Source organism: Macrobrachium rosenbergii, chromosome 42, assembly GCF_040412425.1.
Source record: "Macrobrachium rosenbergii isolate ZJJX-2024 chromosome 42, ASM4041242v1, whole genome shotgun sequence".
Classification (NCBI taxonomy): domain Eukaryota; kingdom Metazoa; phylum Arthropoda; class Malacostraca; order Decapoda; family Palaemonidae; genus Macrobrachium; species Macrobrachium rosenbergii.
This window is the reverse complement of record NC_089782.1, coordinates 9,340,302-9,357,044: the sequence shown is the minus strand read 5'-3', so window position 1 is coordinate 9,357,044 and position 16,743 is coordinate 9,340,302. Positions and strand designations below refer to the sequence as shown.

Here is a 16,743-nt window from a genome sequence, read left to right as displayed (position 1 = left end):
TATGTTTTTTTTAGAAGGTGTTGTAGTGGCTTTGTTTTGTGTGTGTATTTAGTCTGTAACACCCATTTGCTTTTTAAGCAAACCTATCCGTTGATTACATATATAATCCCGGGATGTCTACACGGATAGCAAAGTGTCTGCCTCTTTGATCAGTCGGCTGCGGATTTGAACCAGCGCCACAGACCTCTACTGAAGTCCGGCTGCTGCTGTAACCGACTGAGCCATCGAGGTTCTATATATATATATATATATATATATATATATATATATATATATATATATATATATATATATATATATATATATATATATATATATATATATATATATATATATATATATATATATATATATATATATATATAATTTATATACATACATATCCCTAGTTATTGGTGATCCGTTTTTATGCTTGTCTAGCACCGATTTCACTATATCGTATAATCTCACATATATACTAACAGAGGCACCAATAACCAAAAATCAGTGATTTTCGGGGCTCGGGGCTTATCGGTGATTTTCAGCCCTTACTGGAGTCAATAATTGCCGAAAAAATGCCAAAAGCAGCCGATTTTTGGTTATAGGCGATTTTCGCTTATTGTCACGCCATCAGAACGGAAACCCCACACCCCCCACCCCCATGATAGCCAGGGACCGTCTGTATAATCTCACATGCGTAAGTAAGCGCCCTTTTAATTTTATATCTTATAATGTATATTTTCTTTATTATTTTCTTTGATTAATATGCTAAATCTTCATTTTTTCAGATATTTTATACAACCATGAGATTAACAAAGGAACCGAGAGTAAAAGCAATTCAATTGTACTATCAAAACAATAAAAATGGTGCTGAAATTGCAAGATTGTTATCAGCTGAATTTAACATCTCAAGGGTGCAAAGCTGAAATATCACAAGCTTGATTAGAAAATTTGAATCCACAGGAAGTGCAAGTGATGCTCAAAGAGCGGGTAGGCCAGTTGTTGCAACAAGCTTAGAAAAGTCCAATCGTTGCTGCCTTCTCAAAAATCCAGTAGGCGTCTTTCTGCAGAGTTAGCAATTAGTATTTGTGTTGAAAATTATTAAACCGAGTAAGCAATATATTAATTTTGTTAATATATTAATCTATTAACCTGTGGCAATACATTCATGTTCGAAAAAATAAAGGATAATCAAAAGGCTTTAATTTTGTTCCACTTAAACAAAGGGCTTTTTAATTTTATATATTATATATATATATTTTATATTTATTATTTTATATTATTAATATATATATATATATATATTCATTTTTCAGATATTTTATTTTTTCATTTTGTTGTTAATAACCTGAGAGGTAATAAATTTCCACCATGGCATAAAAACAATAAATTTAAATTTATGTAGTCTTGTGCCCCCTTCTAAATGCAATTTCAACAATGAGATTGTTTGATTAAGTTTTCAGTATCTAAAATTGTACTAATCAAAACAATAAAAATAATTGATTACATAAGTGTACAGTATTGACTCAACCTTTTCTACAGTTGTTTATATTATGAATTTAACATCCAAAAGACTTACAATATAGTAGTGACTGAAATATAATTCATGTTTTGTAATTACTTGTATATATTATTTATAAATATTACATTGTATTTATATTTAATTAAAAATGTTTATACAGGTACTGTAAGCACTCATGGCCTGCAGTCTGCTATATATCCTGAGTATTAAAAGTGAATACAACGATGGTGTGTAAATATGCACAAGCACCTTGTGCATTAACGTTGTCCATTGTTAACTCCACTTTTACTTTTTGTATCTTATACTATATTTTTCTGTATAAAACTCACAAGCTTTGGGATACTACATATATGCAGTAGTGAAGTTTGTGAGTAATTTGAGTTCTAAACTGCTATTTAGTTATGAGTGCAGGTCTACATGAATCTGTAATTACTTCTGTGCATTTATTACTACAATGATTAATCTGATTCTTTGGCTAATATAAAATGCTCTGCAGGAGAGGTAGGATGTAATGTCTCTCATATTGCCCCTGAGACTGAGCCGCTTTAATGCATCAGCACTTTTCATCTGTTCTCTTTGGCCCCTTACTGATTATGTATACAACTTCATCTTGCTCCAATTTATGTGCAAATCCTTTGGGCCTGTCCTATGAATCTACCAATGTGATCTGGAAGTTCAGTTAGTAATAATAATAATAATAATAATAATAATAATAATAATAATAATAATAAAATGCAATCATAAAACAAAATTTTCAAAAGTTTGTGTTATCTCGAATTATCATTCACTGCATCCAGCTTTTTTAAGGCCTTTAAAAGTTGACTTGTTGACCTATTTTGTTTTTTCATGTCAATAAAATCTTGCTTTGTGCCTAGTTAAACTTGTAAATACTATGGCAAATGAAATCATTATTATCATAAATTATTTCATATCAGCTTCTCCCTTTATGGGGCTATATATAAAATACATTTTCTCTCAACTTCTGTTTCCTGTGCTCTTTTTGCCAGAATTCCCATTAGGTCTAGTTCTCCATTGATCCCCTGTCTTTATGATTCCCTGCATCTTCCTGGTCTTCACTGCTGCTTCTATATCTACTACCATCCTGACCAATTGTTCATAATTCCATATCATCACACATCCAAATCATGTCAATCTTGAGATCTGTCTTTTTCCATCTTCTTGATACCACATCACTTCACCAGTTCCTCATTCACAATATAGTCTTCTTACCATATCTGTGCCATGAATATTAACATTCCATTGTCACTATTTTTTAAACTCTCCTCTATTTTTCTTGTCAATGACCATGTTTCTATTGCACAGAGTTGTACAAACCTTATGTACACATAATAAATCTTTGCACTTTGTACTAGCTACTGTCTTCCACATTGCTCTCTCAACTCCTAATTCCAAATCCAGTGAGTCTTCAAGGTAACAGAAAAACTCTACCCCTTTTAAGAATGCCCATTTATCACAACAGGGTTGTTAACTAAAAGATATACAGTACATTAACTCAATTGTAAATACTCACTGAAGGTCATTCAAGATTTTTAAAAATTTACAGACTAGTTGCATTCAGTGAAACTAAGAAGTTTGTATGTGAGGTATTAACTGAATGTGGTCTTTGATCTCCAAAATTAAGCTCTGAATAACACTTTATTTTATCATATTTTGCTTAAGCACTGCTGTGCTACAAGGTCATCAAGCATGATGTTTACCCAGATGCTGCTGACTGCCTGTACTTGCACCTAAACAAACTCCACAGTACTACTTTAAAAATATCAGTATTTGCTTGGATATCATTATCATCATCATCATCATCATTATTATTACTACTTGTATTATTACTACTACTATACTGTATTATTGTATTATATGGGTACTTAAATTAGAAAAAATTATCATGAAAATTAAAGCTGAAAGTTCTGAGATGGATACCTTCATTAAGCCCCCAATCTAAAATGTTACAGAGCAATCATTTCTATGACTGTAAGCGTGCCACTGTCATACCTACCGCACATTTCGTATTATCTTTTACCAAGAAATATCTTTTTAGTTTTTTAAATAAACTTGAAATTATCATGATAATGGTGAGTAACAATGGCAATGATCACTGATGTCGTTTGCCTCACTAGCATCATCACCATCTATCATTGTGCATAAAAATTCCCAGTCATGCTAATCTGCCATTCCCATTTTGTGAAATATAAATGCAAGGTGAGAGCTGTGGAAGAATTTGCCCTCAAGATGGATACAGAAACAAAACACTGAAATTATACTACGCTCAAGTTATACTACTAGATATAAACTAAGACATGAACTATGCTGAGGACCATAGTCACAAAGAAGCAGAGAGAATTTTGGGGACACCTACAGCAAAAATGATACAGGAATGAAAAAGGCATAAACACCAGTTACAGACTGCTAAAGTAGTTAAGCATAACCTTCATTGTCCTTCCCCACAATGGCCAAAACTTAAGAAGTTAAAAACTGGATGACAGATGAGAAGGATTCTCAGAAATGTGCTTCTATCAAAATGATAATTAATGAGGGCATGAGATTAGGAGAGAAAAAGAGAATCAGGATTTTGCAGGAGCAGATGGTTGGTGTTACAGGTTCATGAAGAGGCAGGGTTTATCACTGAGTATAAAAGCATCCAGTACAGTACACAGAAAATCTTCACTTCTTGTTTGGGATCACTTAAGGGAACAGAACTAAAGCCATTAACCCCCTCCCTTACTATCTCAGGTATACTAGTGAACTGTGATCATGTACTTATTTTACTATCACAAGAATACTCATTCGCTACCATAAAATATCACTGAAAGGGAGGCGGTTAACAAGAGGGTAGGGGAACTGAAAAACAAGGTAGCTGTCATTTCTGGTGCTCTGAGGAGCCGTTTGCAACCTTGGGATGAGTGTATAAACAAGCCATTTACAAACAGGATGCAAAAGCAATGGAACAAATGGATGGAAGATTCAGACTGTGACCCCCACCACCAAGAAGAATGAAATATCCTACCATTCCCTTCCAGGTGTGTGAGTAAGTGAAGGAATCTTGGGAAAATGTAAGGACTGAAATCATTGTGAAGGTTTTCAAGAGGTGTGGAATTAGTAATGTCCTTGATGCATGGAACTGAAGATGATGCTCTGTTTGATGAAAATGGTACCAGTATTGGAGATAATGAGTTTTAGGCTTTTGATAATGATGTTGATGAATTTTCAGGATTTGAAGATGATTTTTTCATTACAGAACACTGATATTTTCCAAACTACTTCTTGATTTTTTGTGTATGATAATGGTAGCTTTTCTGTTATTTGTTTGTTTCATTGTAGCTAAGATGCTTTTGTGTCTTCTCGCTTGTCTGATTACCTGCTGTACTATTATTTTAAGCTTGACTGGTAATTTGCTATAAAATGTTTTCTACTATATTTAAAATGCTTTAGCTTTCTCTTGTAAATTACAAGAGTTGAACAAAATGTTTTTCTATTCTGTAGCTCCATATTTCAATAACAATGAATGTAAAGTCAATTTTTTTCTTAATATTCTCCTGAAATGGAGGGGGGGAGGTGGGTCTTGTATGCCATCAAAATAAAGTATATGCAGTATGTAAATAATACTTTTAGTTACTTGTAGTTCATATTATCCCAGCAAGTTTTCTTCATTTCAATAAGTTTCTCCTTAGAGAAAAAAAAAGTTTGCACAGCTAAATACATAATCATTACTGTCACACCTCAGGTTTTACATTGTGCAATAACATCAGGTAGTCTAAAGATACTGCTTACAAAAGCATTGTGTAACCAAGTGCGTTTTGCACTTTTAAGGCTTTCTAGTCACTCTAGACGTAGAGGAAAACCAAAGTAGAACATGGTGTATTGTAAAGTAAAGAGGCCATTAATCTTCCTACATTTTTTATCAATACAAAAATATATCATGAAAGTTTCAATTTACTTAATGCAATGAACATATGACTTGATATTTTAGTAACAGCTTCATAAATTTTCAACTGTTTTCTATTCTGATCTCCTCATGTACATCAGAATAAAAAACAGTGGCAAATTACACGAGCATTTTAATCAGCTTTCAGTTTCTGAAAGAATAAACTGAAAATGAGTCAAGTGTTTTGTGACCTTCAAATATTTTGTGATCAGTCTGTGTGTCACTCAGAACTTAATTTGCTCAAGTTATCCAAATTTCCAGATTACAAAGGTTCAGTGTATTATGTTCCTAAAACCCTACAGACAACACTAGTTTTGCTACCATCAATGAATCCTGAATTTTTTCTTTTTATTTGCAGTGTGGGAACTGAATTAATAAAAAATTTAGAATAGAACTATAAACCTGTCAATGCAGAACATAATCCTTCTGCCATCACATTGGTAGCTAGAAAAAGCAGCCCCAATATTTCTATGACAGCTCTAAAATATACCACTGCAGATCTTAATTCCTACCAGTGTCCATCTTAACATTACTATTCTACTGCTTCCATCACATATGAGTGATTAAAACTCCTTCAGAATACCAAAAGTATCTGGAATCAGAAAAACTTACTACCTCCCAAGCACAAAGCCCACTGATTTTGAGTGTACAGTAATACTAAAAATTCAAATATAACGTGTGACATAAACATGTTAGTAGGAGCCTACTCATTTCAAAACGGTATATGTTGCCACTGTTTGTCATGCACCTTGATAAGATGCTGCATGTTGTAGTTTATGCTGTACTAATTAGTGAAGAACTTACTCATTCAGCAATTCAAACTGTGTTTTTTCATCCTAAGGGCTATAAAATCAAGGTGAGGACACCATCATTTCAATGTGTCAGTTCTGAAACTAACAAATATTATAAGTACCTAGACTAGAATTTAGAATTACATCTATTGTAATATGTACTAAAAATACTATGAACAGAATTAGGCTAGTAGGCAACCTCTCTCTCTCTGAAGATTAAATCACAAAACAAGTACCTCTATCTCTTCAAGCCTTTTGTCCATGAACATAAAATATACTTATGAAAATCAAACATTTTGTCACAATTGGGTATGCTCTCTCTGATATTAAACATTAGTTTCCTTTCCTCACCCAAAAAATTTGTGTATTTTTGCTGTGTATTAACCTTATAAAATTTAGACAAATAAATTATAAGATTATTTGATATGTAACCCATATGCATTTATTCCCATAAGAATTGGTATTCATAAAATGTAATTCCTAATATGTAAGGCATATTCAGTTAACCCTTAAACGCCTACTGGACATATCATACGTCAACTAAAATTGTCTGTTGGGTGCCAAGTGGACGTCGCACGTCGTCGACTACAAAAATTTCAACCTTCGTCAACTTTGACTCGACCGAAATGGTCGAAAAATGCAATTGTAAGCTAAAACTCTTACATTCTAGTAATATTCAATCATGTACCTTCATTTTGCAACAAATTGGAAGTCTCTAGCACAATATTTTGATTTATGGTGAATTTTTAAAAGAAACTTTTTCCTTACGCCCGTGCTGTAACTCGGCCGAAAATTTCAGAAATTCTTTCGTCATTTTGTCGTCATTTTTGTACTGTTTTATATTAGCCATTACATAAAGTTTTATATATGAAAATGTGTGCAATTTCATGTAAAATACAGCAAAATACAACCCATGGTTGTAGCTTTTATCAGTTTGGAAATATTTTCATATAAACCACAATAACTGCCAAAATTTCAACCTTCAGTCAACTTTGACTCGACCGAAATGGTAAAAAAACGCAATTGTAAGCTAAAACTCTTACATTCTAGTAATATTCAATCATTTACCTTCATTTTCCAACAAATTGGAAGTCTCTAGCACAATATTTCGATTTATGGTGAATTTTTTAAAAAAACTTTTTCCTTACGTCTGCGCCAGAAATTCTTTCGTCATGTTGTCGTAATGTTTGCACCGTTTTATATTAGTCGTTACATAAAGTTTTATATATGGAAATGTGCACAATTTCATGTAGAATACAACAGAAAATAACTCATGGTTGTAGCTTTTATCAGTTTTGAAATATTTTCATATAAATCACGATAACTGCCAAAATTTCAACCTTCGGTCAACTTTAACTCGACCGAAATGGTAAAAAAACTCAATTATAAGCTAAAACTCTTACATTCTAGTAATATTCAATCATGTACCTTCATTTTGCAACAAACTGGAAGTCTCTAGCACAATATTTCGATTTATGGTGAATTTCTGAAAAACAAAAAAACTTTTTCCTTACGTCTGCGCGCGATAACTCGGCCGAACATCTCAGAAATTCTTTCGTCACGTTGTCATAATGTTTGCATCATTTTACATTATTCGTTATATAAACTTTTATATATGAAAATGTGTGCAATTTCATGTAAAATACAACAGAAAATAGCTCATGGTTGTAGCTTTTATCAGTTTTGAAATATTTTCACATAAATCACGATAACTGCCAAAATTTCAACCTTCGGTCAACTTTAACTTGACCGAAATGGTCGAAAAATGCAATTATAAGCTAAAACTCTTACATTCTAGTAATATTCAATCATTTACCTTCATTTTGCAATAAATTGGAAGTCTCTAGCACAATATTTCGATTTATGGTGAATTTTTGAAAAAACATTTTCCTTACGCGTGTGCGGTAACTCGGCCGAACATCTCAGAAATTCTTTCGTCACGTTGTCGTAATGTTTGCACCGTTTTATATTAGTCGTTACATAAAGTTTTATATATGAAAATTTGCGCAATTTCATGTACAATACAACAGAAAATAACTCATGGTTGTAGCTTTTATCAGTTTGGAAATATTTTCATACAAATCACGATAAATAGAAAAAATTCGACTTTCGGTCAACTTTAACTTGACCGAAATGGTCGAAAACTGCAATTGTAAGCTAAAACACTTACAGTCTAGTAATATTCAATCAATTAGCTTCATTTTTCAACAAACGGGAAGTCTCTAGCACAATATTTCGATTTATGGTGAATTTTTGAAAAAACATTTTTTTACGTCCGCGTCGTTACGAATTCATGCATCATTTTGTGATAATATTTTCTCTGTGTTGCTTTGATCGTTTTACAATTTGTTATATACCAAAATCATCGCAATTTAGTGTACAATACAAAGAAAAAAAATAACCCGTTAGCTTTAACCGTTTTGCTCACAGCGATTTGTATAAAATTATATATGAAAAATTTTTTTTGCGCTGTCATATATTTCAATATTTATATATGATAATATTTTTTTTCATTTCTGATGGCTGCATACTAAACTTCAGGTAATGACAAAAAAAGGAGCCAAAATGAACTTTTAATCTTAAAAACTAAGCGTGCTGTGATTTTTTGAAAAACTTTTTTCCGCTTTCAAGCGCTAACTCCCGAACGCCGGCATACGGGAGACGTTTTTGTAAATAGAGGCTCGGCGTTTAAGGGTTAATGATATTCCTACATATTACACTGTACACTTTCTCCCTTACATTGCTACTTACTACTGTATACAGTATGGCTTTGTAATTTTCACCTAATTTTTCTTAATATTTTTTTGAAGGAAGTCAAGAGTAGTTGACACATAAAGCAAAAAGGAATACAATCTGTATGATTATTATCATTATATATGGGTAGTAGACCCTCTTTCAAACATGTACTGTAGTGTGAATGTTACTGCTGCATCAGCTGCATTCAGTTTACAAAGAGTTTTCTCTGTTTTTCTAATAACTGATTTTTCCAGGTTACTGCATTCTGCCAGTAACTCTCTGATGTTTGTCATTTCCGGAGAAGAAAGCAGTCGCAAATTAGGGTGTATTTTTTTTCTGCCCAATACATTATCACAGTTACAGAGTACAGTACATACTGTACTGCCAATGGTAACTGAAATCTGGTGGTAATTTTCCTAAGAGTTGTCAATCTTCTGTAATGAGCATTTGCTTATGTTGATTCTAGACCATGTTTCACTCAGGTTCTGCTGAGCATGATCACCCTGGAAGACAGGAGTAAACTGTTGTTCATGCTGAGACCTGCTCTTTACTGTATATACAAGATAGTCAGCAGGGGGTCGACTGTACGCTGAGTTGATTGGCTGAGGAGGAATGCACGCCATTGATTGGCCGGTGTGATTTTCTCTCAAGCCAAAAACTTAAGGTTGATGGTCCCGCTGCTGCAGCCTTGCTGAGCGGCGGGCTGGTGCATGACATCACTATTTTTATTACCCGACAAATATTCTGATTGGTCGCCGTGCAGCTCACTGAATCCTGCGTTTCACGGTCAGGAATGTCACTTCTTGCGGTGTCTGTCGCAGGTCTGTGTGCAGTAGGTCGCCTAATGTTGGTGGGTAGGAAGGAAACTTCTTCAGTTGTATTCAATAAGGGCTTCTCCTGATGTACTGAGCACCTCTAGCAGCCGTAGGTATCTTGGGTCAGGGGCCTTTCCAATTATTACAGTGTTCTCCACTACTGTACTGCACTCCTGTAATGCTGGTGTGGTGGGCATTTCCCATATGGACTTTCCTTCTTAAAATTGTAGGAGGGGGTCCTTGTTGGTATCAGAGCTCTTAAGTTGGATACCTCCCAGTTCCATGGAGGATATTGCCAATGCCCAACAGATGATTCTGTCCTTGGGGAGAGTGCCCATTCTGCATATTTGGCTCATCTTGTACCAGCCCACAAATATTATTTTGAAGACAGATTGTGCCCAAAAGGCCTCAAAGGATTACTGTCTTCAGCTGAAATATCTGAACTGCAAATTTCAAAGCCTTCAGGCCAGTATCTTTTTCCACTAATGAAAGAATGTGCAGGTTTCTTTTAACCCAGGCCATGTTTATTGGCCTCTATACATATAGTCTATATGGTTTTCTGCAAAAAAAAAAAAAAAAAAAAAAAGCTTTTCCTTCCTAAACTGCCAGGGTTGGGTCCCTGGTACCAGAGCTCTTATGTTAAATAGCTCCAGGTCCCCCGGAGGACATAATGAACACTGGATGGTTCTGTCCTTGGTTACAGCATCCACTGCATATTCAGCTCATGCAGAGCTCACAAAAATTATTTTGAAGAAGGATATCACCCTTAAGGATCTTAAGGGAAATCTGTCTTCAGCTGACCTATGTGAACTGCAGACTGTGAAGCCTCCAGACCAGTATCTTTTGTTTTCCCAAGTCACAAGTAAAATAACTTCCACAGCAACAAGAGCTGCAATCTTTGGTATGAAAGGATCATCCTCACTGTTAACTCCGGCCTAACATATGCTCCATCTTGCAAGTCTCCCTTCAGATAGTAGTATTTTTCTAATCAGCACCCATTACCTTATACCCCTCAATGCCAGCAGTTGTTGCTGTATCAGAGTAGATCTTATATAGGCAATATACAGTAATCTTACCAAGCAAGACGTGATAAAGATCAATTAAAAAATCCTAATTTTGATTTTATCTAAAATATTCATAAAACATAGTTTCTACAAAGAATATATAGTGTACTAATGAAACATTATCTACTTTGCCTAGTGCAATAATGGGTATCGGCCAGTTCAGATTAGGTTTTGGGGACTAATTTGACAAATGGTGTCATCACTCAATCATGCTCAGTTTTGTGGGTGAGGCAATTTTCCATCCAACTCAAACTTCAGTATTCAAGTAGAGAAGAGTCAAATTCATAATCCCTTTAAATCACATAATTAATATTCTGATAAGATAATAAAAGGGAGGTAATACCAAATAATACCAGGGGTAAAAGTGTGAAAAAGCAGCATTGGTGTGAATAATTAGGTACTGCTCTCTTCACACAAATCATTTTAAATATTCCTTGAATAATACCATCACACTTAAAGAATCCATTTTGCTTAGTAAAAATAACTCTTGAACACATTAAAGTTGAGAAGATTGGCACAGCTCCACATTAGTAAACTGGACTTGATAAACAGTTCTAAAACAAAAAATTCATCTTTTATTTTCTTCATTTCATTTCCCTAAAGTTATGTTTACACAGTATGATCTCAGCACTGTATACCAAAAAACTCATGTTGCATCATCTGGATTATAGATTACAAAGAATGATTATTATCTGATTTTTAAAAGCTATGAAGAAAGAATGAAATAATGTTTGCTACATAACAGAACAATGCTTCCTTCTCAGCTATGAAAATTCAAACATTACCATAATATTGAACACTGCTATATAATACAAATTCATTTTTGAGCTATCTACAAGTTATTTAATATATATCATGCCATATCTCCTGAACAACTTTGGATTTGTTTTCAGTACTTATTTAAAGTTTATTCATCCTATAAAATGTAATACGTGAATACCCTAGGAATGAATTTAGTGTGCTCTCATTACAATCATAAAAAATATTAGTAAAGTCTGAAGCTCGTGTGACCATTTATCTGCTTGGGTATTGAAATTAAATAAGCATTTTCCATAAATGATACCTTACTTTTGTCCAATAGAAAATCCTAAATCTTTTCATCATTGTCATAGTATTTAAGGATAAGCTTAAATTTTGTCCGAGAACACAACAATAAAATGCAAGGAAATGACCACACTTTTTGTTTATTTTATTTTGCACATACCTGGCCCAGCCTGCAATATAGTGTCCCCAACAAGTTGTCCAGTAGTGACTGTGGTGCCCGCAGTGCTCACATCAGCGGTGCCCCGTGTAGAGGACATCTGGCTTTTCTCAACAGACGTCTGAGTGAACCCTTCTGTGGGGACGCCATGAAATAGAGTGTATTGGAAATCTTGTAAAATACTAAGTGTAATCAAGTCCATTTCACACATTCAGTATCACAGGGTATAAAAAAAATTTAGCTTAAAACATTAAAACAAAATGTAATCAAATACATAGTTAAAAGAAATTACTTTTAGAGTTATGATTTCTGACAGGGTGGGAGAGGTTAAATAAATTAGGGCAAGATGAAACAGGATACTAGGATGATAGTCTCCATCTGCTCATTTATACGGTCAGAAACATATTTTCAGTTGGTTTTACATATACAGAACACCTACTATTGCATATGATAGTTCTTGTGTTAAAAACTTGTAAGTTGAAATGCATTATAACATCTGTTATTCATCATTTTTAAAAATATACGTACACTTACAAACAATCTCTAATGCAATCAAATACGCCAAAAATATATTGTATGTATAATGCTGAGGAGTATATGAGCAAGGTAAACTAAAAATAGAAGGGATCTTTGACGTTAACAAATGAACATTTCATTTACAGAGGATCTAAAAAATTTCACATTTGCAAGAATTTTTCAAGGTCTGGCCTCTTTTGAAGTGGTCTGCTTATCCAAATACCATTATCCTAAGAAGCCAAAGAAGTGTACAAAAGACACGACAAACCTTCCCATTACAAAGAGCATTATTCAGGTGTTATTACCAAAGGAAAAAATGAGCGAACAGAATAATAACCTATTTGTACTTCAATCAAATACAAATGAAGAAAAGCAAGTAAAAATATAATGGACAGAAACATTATCTCTGGCCTTCAATCTTCAGAAGAACTGGAGTACAAAACAAGACAAATAACCCACATGTTAAGAAGCCATATCAGTGCCTATTACTTAAGACGACAAGACTGCATATTGTTTTTAGATGTAATTTTTTTTCCTATTACAGAATCAAATGTTTTCCACTTTCTCTACAGTACTGGATGAAACTTAAAATAAGATACCCATTATAATCAACTGAACTGTATTACCAAAGTCACAACTCCTGTAATACTGGAATACAGTTTGTAATAAGCTTAAGAGATTGAGAACGCTCCATCCAGCTGTGATCCCATTACCTCGAAAACGTAAGGTTTCCACGAGTTCTGCTATGTCTTCTTAGTCATTGTGCCCTAGATCTAAGTTTCAGGGGAGAACCAGACACCTATTTGTAACTAGTGCTGTTATATCTTATAAAAAACATTTCATCTTGCTGCAGTCATCCAAAGAGCTAAATTTTGGGGAAAATATTATGCTACACCTAATGAACAATATACGAGTAAAATTTCAAAATTTTTTTGATCTTTAAGGCAATTCTGTTACTGATTTCACATTTTTGTGAAAGTAAAATCAGTCATATTTGATGGCGACTATAAGATACAAAAAGCAAGACCTGCGTAGCATATGAATGAGTGACAAAGGCTTTCTCTTTATAACTAGTATGCATTCAAAATTATTAGTTTGAGGTGGGATGCTAGATCATGCTCAGTGGAAGATATGGGTAAAATAAAATATATAAACAGCTCAATAATTGTGTATGCAAGAGAATTCCCAAGACCATCTTTGTAAAAAATCAAATAATCTACAAAAATATTGAAAATATTTTTCATTAAAATAACTTAAACTTGATCCATCTTATAATTCATGTAAAATCAAGCCAAGTGCACATCATCTGCTGGAAATCACATCATTCACTTCGTGTTCACAAAGACACCAGTCCGATGAACAAAGGTCCTGTATTTTTCCAAAAATAACTCTTATAATAGACTATTTGTTAACCCTTCTAAGAAACCACTGACAGTTGTGCAAATAAGAATGATTTATCAAAATCACAGCTTTGCAACAAGTATCTAAGATTTCCAAAAATCAGTCAAACTCAGACCACTTTATATTTGGCTAAGATATGTTAAGTACGAGCTATGAAAAAATATCACAGATAAATTCACACTTGTGTAATCAAACTAGATCCAACAAACAGAAACTGAAAGAGTTTGAAACCATGCACTGTGGAAGCTTCATTACATAAAAAAAAGTACTGCATTTTGGAACACAATCTCCAAAGAGATTGTAAATAATACCAATATTAGCCACTTGAAGAACAGATTAGATAAAGTAGTCAATATTCTCATATACAATAATTCACATTTTTGTTTATTCATTTATTTTTTAAATGTGTTGCCTCAGATGGGCTAAGTGGTCAATGAGGCACTTCAGTCCATAAATCATGTAATTCTCAGAATTTGCTAACCTTGAAATGATTAACAACACATTTTCATTTTGAGATTTTTCTCTCTAGTGGACCTCAGCACTCCCAGTTTCATTAATTCATTTAATTTTGTTCTTTACATTCATTCTGATTATTAAGTTTTTACAGTTGCTTTTAGTTTCATCACTGTAACATGTAATTTTTTAAAAAATACCTCAGCTATTACTGTCTTGTTTTCATTTGTAATTAAGTTACTTTTCTCTTTTTCTTGTTTGTTGCTAAGGGTTAATTTTTGTTACTCTCTTCACTGTATTTATGTTTTGCTGGTAGCACTAAGAATGGCAGCTTGTTGATGTATTAGCATTTCTCATTTTCTTTTGCTGCTCAATTTATCTTGCATCTGTATTCCTTTATTTTTTGTTCTTTTGCATTTCATTTTGTTCCTTGTATTATGGATGAATTCCTGTCACTTTACACTACTATTTTATTGGTATTTAAATTGTATTTTACTGTTTTGGCCACTCTGTGTGTTTTGTGTTTTTTGCCTGTCCTAGTGTTTTGTGCAATTTAGCAGACCTTTGTGTTTCTTATTACTTTTATGTCTTGTGACATTGCTGTGGTCTATTATGCCCTAGCAAATATGCCAGGGTCTTCTATTACTATTATCATCATCTTTATTTGGTGGTTTAACAAGACTACTGAGACTTATGCTTTCATGCCTTCACTGGATGACGACCCTCATCTCTTTGTGCAACTTATGCTGAGGGTAGTCATACTCTCCTAAGCTTACCTGTGAGATATGTGTACTGGTCACATCAGAAGGGATGTATAAGTTGTATTATGCCTTGAAGATGACCTTAGGTATACTGTCATCTGATTTTTATGATTCTTCAGTGCCTAGATTTACTTCAGGGTTACCTTCCCCCACCATTACTGCTAAGGAGAGTCAGGATGTAGCTGAAAACATTCCTCTGCCTAAAGACTGGAGTGAACACACTGCCTGTGTCAGCAAAAAAGCATGACTGGGTTACTCATCCCCATCTCCCAACCAGTCCTGATGTTTCTAGTGTTTGTCCTCCTCGGTCCAACTCTGCTCCCAATCACTAACTAATTCAAGGAGACTGCTCTATTCAACTGCTTACCCTAGGCTGCAACTTTCCAACTAGACTTACTCAACTGCATAATCCATGCTCTAACCTACTGGGGCATTGTCTTCTTAGCCTACTCCTGTGGCTTATCCAGCTCTCTCTGTTGCCCTTTCAGAGGACCACATTGGATCTACAGATGATGATTTCATTTTTCATGTCCAACAAGTGGTGTTTTTGGCTACCTAGTCTCAGCTTTGGTCTCTCACTTGGTCTATCCTCAGCGAATTGTGTCTGCCAGCAGACCTTCCTGTTCCCCCTCTACTGACTCCTGGGCCAATGAAGATTTTACCTCCATCAGAAATTACAACCATGGACCAAACTAGCCAATTTCTCTGGAATTTGTGAAAGATTCTGTACCTCCTTAGCTTAGTATGGATTCTGTCACTTCTGTGGAACACCAGGTGCCATGTCTTGAGGAAATATCACTGCCAGGCCCAGTAGTCATCACGCCCCTTCACCTGGCCTTCCTGTTACATTAACTGCCCCTGCCAATGTTCATGTTCCTCCTTGGAAAGCTATCATAAAGGCCAACAATGCTCTTGATGTTCCTCTCCTCCATCTTCTTCCTTGGAATTTCAGTCCTCTGGTGAGCAGAGATGGACCATAACATTTCCAATTTCTGTAGTGATTCTTGCAACATGAATTTTAAGACAGGAAAACTAGTGCCAATTTTTACAGGTATAACAAATCTTCAATAGATGTCTATTGGCAGCTCAAAGAAGTTTCAATACCCTCAACCAGTTTTCTGCCTGATACACACTCCTATGGGTTGTCTAGCAGAACACATCTATTTTCCTTTTTGTTCAGCAATGTTCCCATTTCATAGAGGGAAGCAGCAGCATTCACCATCTTGGTATTGCTATTGTAACCCTTGATAGGCAGCTAGCAGATTGTTTTCCTTCGACACAGACACCAGCCACCGTGGTGGCACAGTGGTATGATTCTCAGGTACCAGTCAAGAGGGCCAGGGTTCAAATCCTGCCGCTCACTGATGGCTCAGATTGTGCCACTGCAAAAATCTGCAGCCCATCAACTTAGCAGTCCAAAAAAAACCAAGAGGTTCAGTAGGAGAATAGGTACCAGCCCTCAGGCTGGGTAGTTAAACAGTGGGCCTAGCAACACACTGACCATGTGTCACAGGCATTGGGACCTGTCCCCCAACTGGCTGTCGGATTAAGAAACAGGAGATCA

The 16,743-nt window shown here is 34.6% G+C and overlaps 1 protein-coding gene across 50 annotated transcripts in view; it reads right to left on the bottom strand.

Annotated features, from left to right (window-relative positions):
* Positions 1 to 16,743, bottom strand: part of LOC136827934 (ankyrin-2-like) — a 790,256-nt gene that overhangs the window by 105,744 nt on the left and 667,769 nt on the right. For all 50 annotated transcript variants that reach the window (XM_067085443.1, XM_067085453.1, XM_067085409.1 and 47 more), the window contains one exon: positions 12,052 to 12,183. In XM_067085443.1, coding sequence (XP_066941544.1) covers positions 12,052 to 12,183 — 132 coding nt within the window. The remainder of the gene's footprint in view (positions 1 to 12,051; positions 12,184 to 16,743) is intronic.